Source organism: Anthonomus grandis, chromosome 22 (assembly GCF_022605725.1).
Source record: "Anthonomus grandis grandis chromosome 22, icAntGran1.3, whole genome shotgun sequence".
Lineage (NCBI taxonomy): Eukaryota > Metazoa > Arthropoda > Insecta > Coleoptera > Curculionidae > Anthonomus > Anthonomus grandis.
The window spans coordinates 43,884,156-43,899,735 of NC_065567.1; the positions used below are offsets into that span (position 1 = coordinate 43,884,156).

Consider the following 15,580-nt stretch of genomic DNA (forward strand, 5'->3'; position numbering starts at 1 on the left):
TAAAAAATGCTAAACTCACCACAAAATTCATAATTTTCATGTCAAAACACATAAAGTCGCCAATTTTTAAGACGATACTGCTTAAAATCACAAAATTATTAAGACATTTCAAATTAAAATTCCAACTTTAAATACCCTGTATCTCTTAAACCTGCAACATTTGTATAAGACATGTGAAGCTTATACAAATGTTCGAAGTCGAAGTCGCCATATTTTGGTGTGTAGTATCTCCAGTTCAGAGATTGCCCATTTTTAATGAATCACCCTGTATAGCAATATCTCTGTATAAAATGGAAAATAAAAATGCAGCATTGAAAAAATAATCATCTTATAAATGTATTTAGGTCTAAAAAGTAAACAATAGTATTTTGTTCAAGCACGACTACTTTAGATCTTAAGTGTCGGATAATCAAGATTGAATTGTTTGTGTTTATTTTATTATAGAATGGAATACCACTTGACCTGTATACATAGATACAGATGAGATAACGTGGTGGGTGATCCACGCACTTATAATAAATTCCACCATATTTAGCTATTACCAATAGTTATGTGGTTTCTAGAACTTGCCTACCATGTGCTTGATATCTAATGATTGTTATAAATCTTCTGCGTTTAAAATGTTCTATACAACCAGAAACCCATTTATTTCTAATTTTTAATAGATATAGAAGCTATTTGTGCTAGATGCAATCTTTATGAGTAATATAGCCTGTATATCGTTTCCGAAGTTGAGTCATGTTTTCGTGTATCGTGTTCGAAGTTGAGTCATTTATTTTGACACCTTGTAGAATTCGTTAAAAGAAGTTATACCAAAAATTATATATATAAAAGTTGCATAATAAGAATGTTACTTCACATATTAAAAAAAAATCTTTATTAAGTTAACTAGTTACCGTTTTTACAAAAATAGTTTAAAATTGTCTCTATTTATTTGAATAACATACAATCTTGCGTGGCGAATCCACGACTCTTGACAAGCTTCTAAAATAAAATCCAGGTGTACACGAATAAAATCACAAGAATTTTTAATCCGCTTTCGGAGTATTTACTACTCATCCATCTATTCGGAAACTTTAGCTGTTCATGAACTTCTCGTCTAAAATGTGGTGGAGTACCAACATATAGGAACCACATATTCTGTCTCACATTTAGAGGAACATTTATTAATTGTGGCGAAGAAAATTTAAATAAATTTTACCGGTTAGTCGAGGTGGAAAAAAATAGGTTCCAATAAGCATGCCATTTATCACACCAGCCGTAACAATTATTGAAAATCTATGTTGCGAATTAGACATTTTTGCAGCAAGTAATTTTCTAATGTACTACATGATTGTTGTGGAAGTTTTGCATTCCATCGTTGTGCATGTTTTTGCATCTTGTGTAAATGTGGTTGTAACAGGTTGATAATGATAATACTACTATGTTCTTGTCGTGTTGTCTTACTTAATTTATTTAAGAGACTATTAAAGAGACTATTTTTATTTAGTACAGCCCTGTTTACAAGGATTTTGTGGGTTAAATTAGTGCAGGATTGTCTCTAAGATCAAAATGTAAGTTGAAGGGAGTTTATCAGTTTAGACGAGGAATTATAGGGCCATAACCTTTAAATCTTAAAAAGTTTTATTGTTGTTTAAAAATAATAAAGAAACTTTTCTAGTGTCTTTATAGAACACAAAACTGTAGGCGCTGCTATGAAAAAACGCTTCTGTTTTTTTTTTCGCGTTTTTATTCGCTGATCTAAGGCGATGCTGCCATATTGACAGACAAATAAGCAAAATACTTAAAGTTGTTTTTATATGGGAAAAAATGTTGAAGCTCACTGAAAAAAAGAGACAGATAGAAACAGAACGAACAGCTTACAAAATTTTGCCGATTTTATTGGAACCTTTTGTTGCCCTAATTTTTATAAAGTATTTGTGAAAGTAATACCTAACATTTTAGGAAAACGGATAAAATATGTCGTTATTTAGTGAATTAGTGTCCAAAAATTTAATTTTAAGCCAAACCAAACACTGCCATTTGCTTTAAATGCCGTAAGTTTCGGTTGTTTTTTCCATTAAAAAAAAACAGGCTTTCATTTACAAAAAAAAGAGCAAATTCGTATTTCCGCCAGCGCACCTACAAACTTCATACTACATACAAGTGCCTAAACCAGAAATATTCCGTTTATTGGTAAAAAAAACCGTTTTGTAAATAATTACCTCCTTCTCTTAATTACTTAATTATTTTATGTTAAAATATTAGATAGGCTCCTCGTTTTTTTTAATACTTTATCACAACGTCTAATAACAAATTTTCCAAACATAAACCAATTCCAGCGGTCTATCTATATTCCTGTTGAGGTACGTGACGTCCTCAATTAGCCCTTTATACGTCATCAATTTGGAACAGTAATTACCCACGTCCGGAGCTGTTTTCTAAATCTCAATTTTGTCAAATGTCAAAAATATTGAAATAAGTGCAGAAACCGGAGAAAAATAAAAACAAACAACAAGGCACCAAGGCACATGTATGTTATAAATAAACATTTTGTAATTTTTGAAGTGCGCAGATATTTTATTTTAGTCATCTTTTCTAAATAACTGTCAGGAAGTAAAACAACTATATATATTTTTAAATATGCAAAATATGTATTTATTTACAAAACACAAATTCACCTTAACATTTTTTAAATTTTCAATAGAATTCAAAAATGTATCAATATTGGTGTTAAAAAAAAAACAAAGTTGTCACTTAAATTAAATAATATAATATAATAAAACTTGTCAATTAAATCTAATTAGTAATGTTTAAATATAATTCATTTTTAATCCCATACATTTTAATAATGCCTGTTGCGCATACATCTCCTTGCTCTGCATCATATTCTTCATCTCTTACCTTCGAAATTGGCTCAGTAAACACATCATTGCGTAATAAGCAGAAAAACACAAAAAAAATTATTAATAGTTACATTTTCGGGCCAACAGGAAAATGTCCGCCACTGAACTTTCTTTGCAAGATTTTATTGTTATCTCTTTTTGTCACTTCACATTCCAATTTCTCTAAAGTTGTTTTCTCTAACCGGAAAAGTTTAAAAAACTGATTATTATTATACCGAATATACAGGGTGTCCCGAAATTACATCGCAATATTTTACCAGCTGCATCTTTGTCTAAAAATAAAACAAAAATTTCATATACAAGAATCTTGAAAAGGGAATCGTTTTTATGTTACAGGGTGTTTTATAATTCTTATTGAAGATGGTTTTTTTTTTTGTTAATATTTTCGAAACGCCTGGTCGTTATTTTTCGAAATTTTTATCGTACTCTACTGTTATTGTTACTAACTGATTTTATAGCATTTTAGGGAAAAATGTATACAGGGTCGATTAAAATTAGTGGTCAGCAAGGTTAAAAATATCAAAACTTTTTTTCTAGCTACTTTCTAATAATTTTGGTAATAAAATTTAAAAAAAATCAGAAAAAATGTTTTGCAACCTACACTCATAAAGTATTTTTGATCACGTTTAATAAAATTAAAAGTTATCTTACAAATCATCAGGTATAAACAGGACATAAGACTATTACAAATACTCAATTTTAAGTTTATATATTACAATATTATTACATATTACAATATTAACAAAAACTATTTTTTTTTGTTTAAAAGTTTTTAATTAACTTATTAGCTAAGAAAAAAAAACTTAAAATACCAAACAAAACGAACTAACAAAAGAAAGCAAATTATAGCTAATGTTCGAAGTGGTTGCCATTTTGTTGGAGGCATAATCTTGCCCTACGCCTTATTGCGCGAGTAGCCCTTAAAATAGAAAATGGATTTCTCCTTATCTCATTAACCGCCCAAGTAATCCTCTATGAATTAATTCTTCACGGGTTATAATTTCTACACCAAATACCAATTCGTTTAAATGTCGCCATAAATAGCAATCTACTTAAGATCTGAAGATCGAGGAGGTCAATTTATAGGCCCACATTTATAGGATATCCATCTACTGACGAACATTACCTCCAAAATGAGCAGGCGCTGCGCCGTTCTGAAATATTAAAAAAGGGACTAAGTTTGGGTTGTTAATTATCCATTTACAAAATTGGACCCTCAGCGCAAAATCGTTTGGTGCCAACTCTTGAACTCTCTGGTAATGATAGGGATGTAAGCCTTGGATTCTTGCCATTGTTCCTATCTAAAAAAATATTTTTTAGTTTTTATTATTATCAAGCGGGGGATATGTGTGGCTAGTGACACTGTTCTGATGTTCGTTCCAGGATTTTCTTCGAAATAGTTTAAGACGTTTTCCAAGTTATGATTTGCTTGTGGCCTGCCTTGTCCACGAGTTCTTCGAAAAATTCCATTTTCACATATGTTACGGTGGATGTTAACAAAAAGTTGACGATCTGGAATTCGTCTGAGGGGAAATCTTCGGTGATACTCACGGGCAGTAGCTAAGGAGCTGCCATTATACAAATCATACACAAAATGCATATCGCCCAACTCTTGATTCGTAAATCCATCCATAGTTTTAAAGAAATAATTTATACAAATATCTATTTAACTTTACCAACGTAAATGTAAAATAATTAAAATATGAATCAATGCGTCGAACAAAATTCAAGCAATAAACAAAATGTCAACAAACACTGCCAACTGCTATTTTTTATTTTATACATAGTTACCTTTTTAATACCAAGTCATGATTTACTTAAAACTTAATAATTATTTTTCTTGAAACCGGAGGCTTCTAACGAAATAAGGCAAGACTACCTTTTTTAGTTTTTTTTTTAAATTTTACTATCCAAATAATTAAAAAGTACGCACAATAATGTATCACCATCTTTATTTAAAGGTTTTTGGTTCACTTGATTGTTTATTCCAAGTTGATTGAAACTTTGTCTCATTATAGGTGAGGATTACTTTATTTCATAAATTTTAACGAAATTCTTAAAGAAGTACAAAAAAAATCACAGATCTAACACAACTATTAAATTCTTACCTATAAGTAACTTTCTATTTTGTATTTTTATAAACATAACCTCTCAAAAATTTCTTTATTTTCCTACAATTGGCACAACTAAAATTTGTCATAGTGACCAACATCGAAAGGACACAAGCAAAATGGCGGCCCCCTAGTAGTGGTCATTTACATTTTATTTAATTGGCAGTTCAGGAATATTTATTAAGTTCCTGCCGATTCGAAATAATCGAGACAAATAAAATATGCCCTATTCAAATCACTGTTTTACAACAATTAAAATCACTCTTTTACAACTAATCGAACCAAAGATTCATATTGAAAATCATAACATAACATACATTTTGATAAACGGTAAGAGCAGTAAACAAAAAACGTTAAGAATTTACACGGCATTTCCCGAGAATATTAAAAAAATTGTTTCATAACATTCTTATTTTTTCAAATTTGTAATGTTTTACTCTTTTTTTATTACCCAACTCCTTTTCTCTTATCAAGTCCTTAAAATAAATAACTCAACTTTAAATATACCTTGTATATCGAATGTTTTCATGCTTTCAATACAAGCGATTCCTTCACCATATACTAGATTTCGAATAGAATACTAGATTTTTGGGTAAATATCTTATAGCTGAAGTGGAGGACAATAAAAAAATTGCACTTCTTAAGTCGAAACATTGCTTTTCCTTTGGGTAACACCTTGGGTTTGGGATTTAAGAAAATTCTAGCTTGATGATTGGATATTTCTTCCGATAAAAAGTTGTAAATGATATTAAGCCTGCTGGCAGAATCAGTTTTCTAGTCTGTTCAAGTGTTTGCCTAATCTCTTACTACGTGATTTGCAATTTATCATCTCTTTGATCTTTTTGAAGTCGAGTGTAATATAACTTAAAACTAATCTTTTATAGAGTGGTTGCTGGTTATGAGTATGCTGATATGACTTTTACTAATAGCCTTCCGGCATTACGGACGGACAACGGAATCGCCTGCTAAGCATTTATAATGCAATTAAAAATTACTGAAGCATGTATTCATCAAGTTCGTCGAAAATCCGACATCAAATAGATAAAAAGTATAAAATGGTTTGTGTAAGATTAGGTTTTAAGACATACTGTGAAACTTCTTTATTTAATTTCTCTAATTAAAAGAGTTTAGAAAGATGCACGAATTTACAACTCAACACTTTTCACTCAGCCCATTGGAAAGATTGACTAAATGATTACTTTTTTAACGTGTAAAAAACATGAACCAGTATTCTAAAGATAAACATGTTTTTTTGTTTGAATTGAGAACTTTTATAATTCATTTGTGATTTATTATTTTTAATATATATATTTATTCTTTTACAGGTCCAGTATCCAGTATTTTATCGGTTAAGTATTCCTACAGAACTGTAACATTTTTGGGAGGCTTATGTGCTGCAGGAGGAATGATATTAAGTTATTGGGCTACTTCTTTACCATACCTATATTTTTCATACGGAGTACTTGTTGGATGTGGAGCAGGATTATCTTTTCCACCAACTGTTTATATTGTTACCAGTTATTTTGTTAAGCGAAGAGGAATTGCTAATGGAATTTGCATATCCGGTTCCGCTTTTGGTTCAATTCTTTTACCTCCTTTACTACGTGTACTATTAGAAGCGTATGGCTACAAGGGAGCGTGTCTTATAATGGGTGGGGTACTGTTAAACGTTTTCGTAGCAGCACTCTTCTACGACCCAGTTGAGAAGCACATGAAAAGAGAAGAAAATGATAATGATGATATTTTAGAAGAGTTGCCAGAACCGGATCAAAGCAAATTTATTATAAGCGAAAACAGTCTGACGTCTCTACCTCAAATACCTCATAACGAATCATTCCTAGAACAAAGTGATATTTCTGATTTAGGATTTAATAGAAGTGCTTCGAGTGCTGCAGTACAGAATTTAAAAAGCCCACACAGAGAGAGAAAAATTAGTATGCCAACAGGAAAACACGAAGTTATGAAATATAAGCAAGGATATATAACTTCGAAGCATAATATAAATAGTAGTTCAGCCCTTCATGCTGTACCGGAAGGCTCAAATGGGAATGGGGATTTGGAATTGTCATCTCAAAGAAGACTCCCTAGTTCTAGAAGATCCACGAGGCCAGGTAAATTTAGTATTTTGAATTTTTTTCTCATAGGTGTGAGTGTTTTGCATGCTAGCTTGTTTGTGATGTTAATCTAGTAGTGGGCTTGAGTTATATTTGCACAACCAAAGATAGCAACTTAATTGTTTTTTTAAACTTACTTATTAGTGAGTTAGGAAATGGTGGAGTTGAGAGATTTAATTAATGAGTTCTTTAAAAACGGTCAAGAATACTAATTGTTCGCAACCAAGCTGGATTGTTAGTTTTCTTTTCTTCATAGCCGGACATTTCTCAATTTAGAGAGTATTGTGGCATGTTATCATAAGCACTACACTACCGCTCAAAAGTATTTGCCCACATATGACTGTTTTAAAGTTATAACTAAAAATAATAAACCCATCAGTTATTCTTGTGAAACGGTTTATTTATAACAAAATGAATATAAACAATACATTTTTCAATTAATTAAATTTAAGAAAATCAAATTATGGATTCATCTACATGTCCGCCTCGATTTTTAATAACAGCTTCACAGAGTTTCGGTAGTCTTCTAATTAATTTGTCCAAAGTTTCCTGAGGTATCTTGTGCCACTCTTCTTGGATGATCCTCCACAAGTCTTCTTTTGATGTGGGGCATGATTTTCGCACTTGTCTATCCAGTTCATCCCACAGTTATTCAATAGAATTGAGGTCCGGTGATTGTGGAGGCCATACCATAACTTTCAGAAGACGTTTCCTTTGTAATTGTCCTAAATATTGCTGGCACAATTTCGACGTGTGCTTGGGGTCATTGTCATGTTGAAAGAAGTTTTTCCCAATTATTCGAGTACCAGAAGGAAGTACATTGTCACTTAAAATTGTTTTGTAACCCTCTTTTCGAAGAATTCCCTCTATTCTAATTAGATCGCCCACTGTAGATCCTCCAAAACAACCCCACACCATCACCGAACCACCACCGTGTTTAACTGAGGCCACCGTACTGTTTTCAGCGACCGTTTCATTGGCATAACGGCGAACAAAAACTCGCCTCTTTGTTCCAAAAACCTCGAATTTCGACTCGTCACTCCAGAGAACTTTCTTCCAGTTATCAATGGTCCATTCTTTGTGTGATTGGGCCCTTAAGTATTTTCTTCTTATTAACATCCTTCAGTAGCGGTTTTGATACAGCTAAACGTCCTTTAAGATCAGCATTATAAAGTCGCCGTTTGACTGTCGAAACACTGACCGCTTTTTTTACACTCCTTGTTGATTTGTGCTGTGATTTCAGGGGCGGTAAGGCGTCTATTGCGTTTGCTTGTAATTATAATAATATTGTTGCCTTTGGCCTTCCCGATCGAGGTTTGTTGCTAATAGTCCCTTCTCTGGTGAATTTCCTATCGACAGTCCGCCTTGGAATTCTTAAATCCGTCGAATTTTGACGGTTAGTCTTTCCATCTTTATGAAGTCCAATGATACTACCTTTTGTTTCTACCGATAACTCTTTTGTTTTAGCTATTTTAAAGAATGTTGAAAAACCAGCAAAGAAACGGTGACAATCGTCAATAAGCAAGCGAAATTATTTACCAATGTTACACAAAATCAATTCTTGAAGACTAAACACCTTTAAATGTTTCAAATTTCATCGGAAACGAGCTGTAAACAGATTAGTTTTTTAGAAGAAGTGCATATTCACTACATTGTTTGTTATTTGCAAGACTATTTTTAAATACTCAGTGTTTTTCAACGAACCATAGTTGATAGGTATGCTGTTTAAGCATATATGCAATTTACAAAAGAGATACAATCTAAATATTGGTATAAAGATAAGATTTTTGTATATAATTTAAAATATTAAAAAGAATACATGGTGGGCAAATACTTTTGAGCGGTAGTAAGTATATGTATAAAATGAGAACATGTTTCGGGTTTATTTCTCACGATTTGTCTCTTGATACCAAATTGATCATTTTATCCGAGATAATCCCAAAATAATTCGATTTTTCGCAAACAATAAAGTTTCGCTTTTGAGAAGGGTTCTAAACTTGCCTAGTTTTCTCCTTCTGGAATAGCAATTTTACCATTTTGGTGGGTTATTTGTCATTTTTCGCATTACTTAAATACAACCTTTAATTTAGCAACTCTTAAATGATTGAAGGTTGATACCCATTATTTTTCTTGACTAGGTCATGAAACAATGCCTCCGCATGATTGAGCAATGCACGCTTCCAACAATGATTCCCCATCTGCGCTTGCCGCTGATAAAGGGAATGCAATAAGCCGCACGTCTCGCTAGAAATGTCTCTTTTTTATAAACTTAAAAATTGAGATGAGACTTCTAAAACAGATTGGTTGTTTTAATTAACTTTTTAGCCTAAGTATATTTAAATACAACAGAGAATCATTCTGTTCAACACTGAAAAATAATTCTATATGCCAGTAGAAAAATTGTTACGTATATTATAACTGATTTTGAAGTCTCCTACATAACACTAAATAACGCAAATGGTATTTTGTGTTTTAACAGAATTAGTTTTTGAATTTAATAAAAATCAAATTATATAATTTTTAAACATAAGAAGGTAATGGAAAAAACTTCACTTTTTTTTTGGTAAAATAATCAAACTTATTTACTAGAATATATAGGGGAGAAGGGGGCACTTTTGGACATATTTACTAAAATTCAAGTCCTGAAAAAATCTAAATTTCAATATAAAAGTGAGAAACAGCTTTTCCAGATGTAGAATATGTTTACTTTAATCTCGGACTGAAAAAACTATTGAAATTTTAGTGTGTTTTGGTTGACACGCAAATAAACAATAAATGTCATACTGTTCAAATGTACCCCAGCTGTGGGGTATATTTGAATAGGCAAAGGGGCACAAATAAACAATACATATATATTGGAAGTTTTATTGATTTTTATTACAAAAAATCTATCGTAAATTAAATTTATTAAATTGCAGCTTAAACTCCAGTAATGAAGATGTCCTCTCAGTACCTTTTTGATGCGGAACAGGTAATTTCTTAATTACATCCATAGACGCTACTGTGCTTCTTCGACCGCGGGATTCAATTTGTACATCTGACGACAAATTTGCCGAATCTTCATTTTCATCAGATGACCTTGACAGCTCGAACTCATTTTCAGTATCATCTTGTAGGGATATGGCATCATCACATGATGAGTCACTATCTGCCAATATTGCTCTCTTCACTCTTGGCTTCTTGGCTACCGTTTGTACTCTTTTCTTAGCTTCTCGAGCAACTGCCTCGGCTTCAATGGCATCTTTAATCGGTGTATCTGTAAGAAACAGAGATTTTTTTGTTTTGCGACTTTGGCGACGCTTTTTGGAAGTCGAACCAATATCGGGAAATGGTCTGACCACCTCAGGAGATATTACTTCAGGTTCAATTAATAAGGTCGTGGAAGCTGATGCTACAGAAGTGATCGGACCTGCAGATGAAGTAGACGGTAGAGAGTCATTTTGTTCCTTTGGTATTCCAGCAACATCATTAGTAGATGCTTTTCCTGCTGCAACAAAGTCACTATCTGAAAAAATATTTCTATTTAATGGCTAGATCCCTGTTTTTTGAAAACCAGATATTATGTTTGTTGCTTATTATTATGTTTATTATTTATGCTATTCAAGCATCATTCACTCCAATATTTGCCAGCCCAGCCAGGTCATGGATTGTTATGGCTTTTCCGGGATTCGAAATTAAATAATCATGTTGCGCTATTTTTAATTTAGCCTTAAAAGGAGCTATTATTGAAACGTCCAGTGGCTGAAGGCGATGACTACAATGGGGCGGTATAGTGACCACCTCCAAGCCATTTTCTTTTGCAAATTTAATGGCATTTAGCGAGCAGTGGGATTCGTGGTTGTCCATTATTATTAATTTTTTTTTTATTTTGGGTATATTTTGTAAAAGATTTTATATGTTTTAGAACTTTTATAAATAACGTTTTTGTCATCCAACCGCTAGGAGGATTGTTTATTAGTCATATGCTTCCAGCTGGAGCACCTGTGAGGAAACTGTCGTGATATCTAGCTCATGGGAATATAAAAACTGGTGGTAAACTATTTCCATCTGCACTCACGATGGCACACATAGTTACAAGAGTGCCCCTTTCCGCGGAAGTAATTTGGCCCACTTAGTTCCCTTTTCAGCAATAATGTTTAGCGCATCTACAACATTGGTTATACCCGTTTCATCCAAGTTAAAAATTTTATGTGCAGGAAAATTGTATTTTTCGTAACAGCGCACAAGATTATCTTAAAACTCTGGTAATGCGTTTGGTTAAATGCCGTAACACGTGACATACTCGTGTTTTAAGGCCTTTGGAGACCTTCGAAGATTTTCTTTTTTTCAAGAGTTTCATAAACTCTTGAACCCAATCTAACCCTGCCATTTTGTTAGTATCCCAACTAGGTGGATATTTTATAGACATAGCTTTTGCATAATCAAATGGCAATTTGACAATACCCTCAGATTTTTATACGATAAGCTATATTGTAGTTTAGAACACGTTAAAATATATTTTACCAACATAAGTTCTTGATCATTATTAAACACTTGTCTGAATGTATGCTTAGAGGAAAACACCTGCTCCCTGGGTTGTTTTTTCAAGCGGTAAAACAAAGCAGCATGTTTTACGTCGTAAACTTCTGCAGCTTTTCTTAGTTTTTAAAATTTCTATTTCTTTTACAGCCGCTATCGCCTTCTCCATGTCTTCCTCAGTAAACCCAGTTTCCTTCTTCCCCTTATATTGTCTTACCATCGTGATTTGCAAATCTGGAAAAACAATGCTACTTAAAAACATTTTTTACTACTAATGGGGTACCTTTGAACAATGTTCAACAGTGCCCCATTTTAAAGTTCAAAGACACCCCTTGTGCTTACACTCGAATTCAACCACGTTTGCTAAAACTATCCTAACCTCAAAAGTCACATATTTTCACAAAACGATTTACATACCTAGTCTAGTTGACGACCTACTGCAGATTAAATGTCCTCTTTATAGTTTAGTGTTGAGCCTAATTTGTTTAAGTGGGAAATATTACAAGAAAAAAGTTGAAAAACAAGGTTTATTCGTATATGCGATACACCAAGTCGTAGAAGCTGCTGCACAATACAGTTGCCTTCTTGCACTAGTTACTTCAACCACGTGCCGTTTTTAAAACGATTATCGCGCCAGAGGCGGAAAATTTAAATGAAGTTCAAATGTGCCCCACGTTCAAAGGTGCCCCCTTCTCCCCTACATCAAAATAAGTAAATTTGTGTATCGGAATAGCCAACATTACATTTGCGTAGACTTAGAAAAATACTAAAAGAGGTCTGTTAACCGTAGTTTTTTAAATTTTTCGTAGATTTAAAAAAAATGATTGTCGATATTACCATCAGGCAAGAGATTTTTATAATTTTTTGTTGAACTCAAACCAGCCCCACTAGGGGATTGATGGTTTAGGATGAAATGAGCTTATGTAGTAAGACTCCTTTAGTAGTGTTTGAAGGCCAATTAAATGCTCGAAGAGACACTAATAAAGAAAGAAAGATACCTTAACATTCAAAAACTGTATAATGTTAGTTTCCAACAAAATGACGGTCGGCATCATACTGCAGCTGCTAAATTACACTTATATATGAGGGCTAATGTAAAATTTTAGGTAATGCTTTCGAATCCTCCAGCAGACTTGCAGAAACTACGCGCGGTATATTTTAACGAGTAAAAGAGTTGTGATCTGGTTTGAATTTTGTTATGTTCGTAAATACAATGATTAAATAACAATTTTAACAAAAAAATAATATTGAGTTACTACTAAACAAATAATTGGATTTTTATTATTTTAGGAATACCAAAAAGAAGTACGTCCACCAGTTCTTTCCAGTATATCAGTACAGCATATCATGGAAGCACACTAACACTGCAGCCTGAAACATTTGCCAGCTCATTTAGTTTAGCAAAGGGAAAGCAAAGTGATACTAATGGTGAACCAGTCAAGAAAATAAAACTATTTGATATTTCATTACTTAAAGATCCTTTATATCTCATCATACTGATTTCTAATGCTACAAATGCCATCAGCTACACGAATTTCATTATACTATTACCATCTTATGCGGGAAATCTTAATTTTGATAAAAATAGTGGTGCCTTACTTTTGTCTATAGTAAGTACACTGGATTTGGTAGGGCGACTGGGTGGCTCCGCCCTTTCAGATTTAACAACATTCCCTAAATCCTGGTATTTCGTTTGTGGATTGTTTATTTCGGGTATTTCACTAGCTCTTTTACCTTTTTTCCATAATTATTGGGTAATAGCCGCTTTTTGTTCGGTATTTGGATTAGCATCTGGTACGTATGTCGGTATTACGGCCATTGTCATGGCGGACTTAATTGGAGAAGAAAGGCTACAATCCACTTACGGAATATCCTTGTTTGTAAACGGGATTCTACAGTTGGTGGGACCGCCAGTTTGCGGAATCTGGTTCGAAGCCACCAACTCTTTTGTATCGCTGTTTTGTAGTTTAGGGACTATATTAACGGCTGGTTCATTACTATGGAGCTTTGTACCTTGTTTAAAGCAAAAACAAACCTCTTAGACTAAACGATAACAGAAAGATATCTTGCTTGTGAAAAATTATGATATTAATTAGGGCATTAACATGATATATATATAATTTATTTTTTTATTGTATGTATATATATATAGTTACAAAAAATGTATGTATATATGTCCCTTTCTTACGTAGACCACATTTTTTACTGTTGGGAAGAAAAATTGTATTTATGGTAAAAATAGGTATTGAAAATCTTATTTATTTTTTGCTACAACAAAAAAATGTAACTCGATAATTTAAAAGCATAAATGATGTTTCAGCAATATAGGATTTATTATAATAATATACAGAATATATATATTTAAGTAGTTTGGAGATCAATGATCTTAAAATTAAAAATGGAGGTCAGTATTCTTTAGTCGCTTAATCTTACAAAAGCTTAACTCTTAAAATAAAAACACAGTTCACCAGTTTCCTAGATATGGCCGTTTCGTATTTAAATTCTACGCCTAAACGCGTATACTGCTTAGCATTACCGAGCGTCTATCAAAATTATGTATTCAGATGGTAACTGAAGTTTTATTGTTAATTTTCCATTTCAATAATTCTTGTTCGCCTTATGTAAACGTTTTATATTTAAATTAAACCAAATAAATTTTAAATATGATTTTAATAAATTACATGGCGGTGACGCTCTATGCACTTGTGATGACCCGGATCAAATGATCTTTGTAAGTAATAATAGCTCAAAAACTTGAACTTGAATCAATCTTACCATAAAGGACATTTACCATATTTAAGCCATAATTATAGTTTCAAATTCACTTTTATGTGGACATTTTTCTTTACTAGAATAAATTGAATTTTTTTTAAAAAATTTAAAAAATATTTTATCAAACAAGGTACCCAACTTAGTATTTAACCTCGGTTTTAATTTCGAATTTATGTTAAAACTTTATCCATAAATAAATACAAAAAATATTTTATAAAAAAATAAAAAGGTTTCCGATATTTTTTATGATTAGATTGATACCGTGTCTAATATTACTGTTACTTGTCCCTTATATTTTAGGTTGTATATGTTTTTAAGTAGTTAGTAAATCATGTATACATTAGTGATTGATTTATTAGTTAATAAAGCATTTTATTGGAATATTTTTGTACCAAATTATTATTTGAAGAAAATAAATATGCGATAATAGTACTTAAAACGCAGAATCAAAGTAACTTCCTTCTTTTCATTTTTTTAAAATAAATCTTACAAATTATATGAAAAAATATTTGTTTACACTCACATTCTCGAATACCTGCTCTGAATACCCTAAATACCGGGTGGCGAGGCAAAAGGGGAATATCTATTTGATGTATCGATAAAATGGTTATAAGAGTACCTTTTGACATATTCAGTTGTTTTCGGTTACTTCTGGTTTATATGACAGTAACACTAAATTTGTTATTTTATATGGGACACTTGAGATATTACGTATTTCCATAGGAACTTATCTTCTGAGAACAATAATACCGCATTTGCCACTTTTTTTTTATAATAATAGAAAAAAGATCAATTTTTGAATTTTAAAATAGGAAGCCTTAAGAGGCTGTCATCCACATAGATCTCCTAATAGACCCGCTGTGCCCCAACAAGGGTTACCAAAGGCCCATAGTCTTAACTAATCTCCATATATAAAAAGACTTGTCCTGACTGATAATCGACGTACAGCCCAAATGGTAAAACATAGAAATATGAAATTTGGGGACAACATTCCTATGGTTATGTAGGCATCCACTAAGAAGAGATTTTTTGAAATTCCATCGGGAAGGGGTTGAAACCACCTCTTATGTATCATAGCTTTAAAACTATGTACTTTTTTAAAAAACGGTGAAACACGTCATTTTTATTTTATTTTTTTTACTTTAAAGAAACAATTTCCATTTGTTTGTTTTTTTTAAGG

General features: G+C 32.2%; 1 protein-coding gene across 1 annotated transcript in view; it reads left to right on the forward strand.

Moving 5' to 3' along the window:
• The window catches only part of LOC126748860 (monocarboxylate transporter 13), a 152,618-nt gene extending 138,745 nt beyond the window's left edge, over positions 1-13,873 (forward strand). Inside the window, exons 3-4 of the mRNA XM_050458371.1 lie at positions 6,322-7,107; positions 12,919-13,873. Of these exons, the coding sequence (XP_050314328.1) occupies positions 6,322-7,107; positions 12,919-13,670 (1,538 nt within the window). The 3' untranslated portion in view covers positions 13,671-13,873. The remainder of the gene's footprint in view (positions 1-6,321; positions 7,108-12,918) is intronic.
• Positions 13,874-15,580: the final 1,707 nt, after the last annotated feature.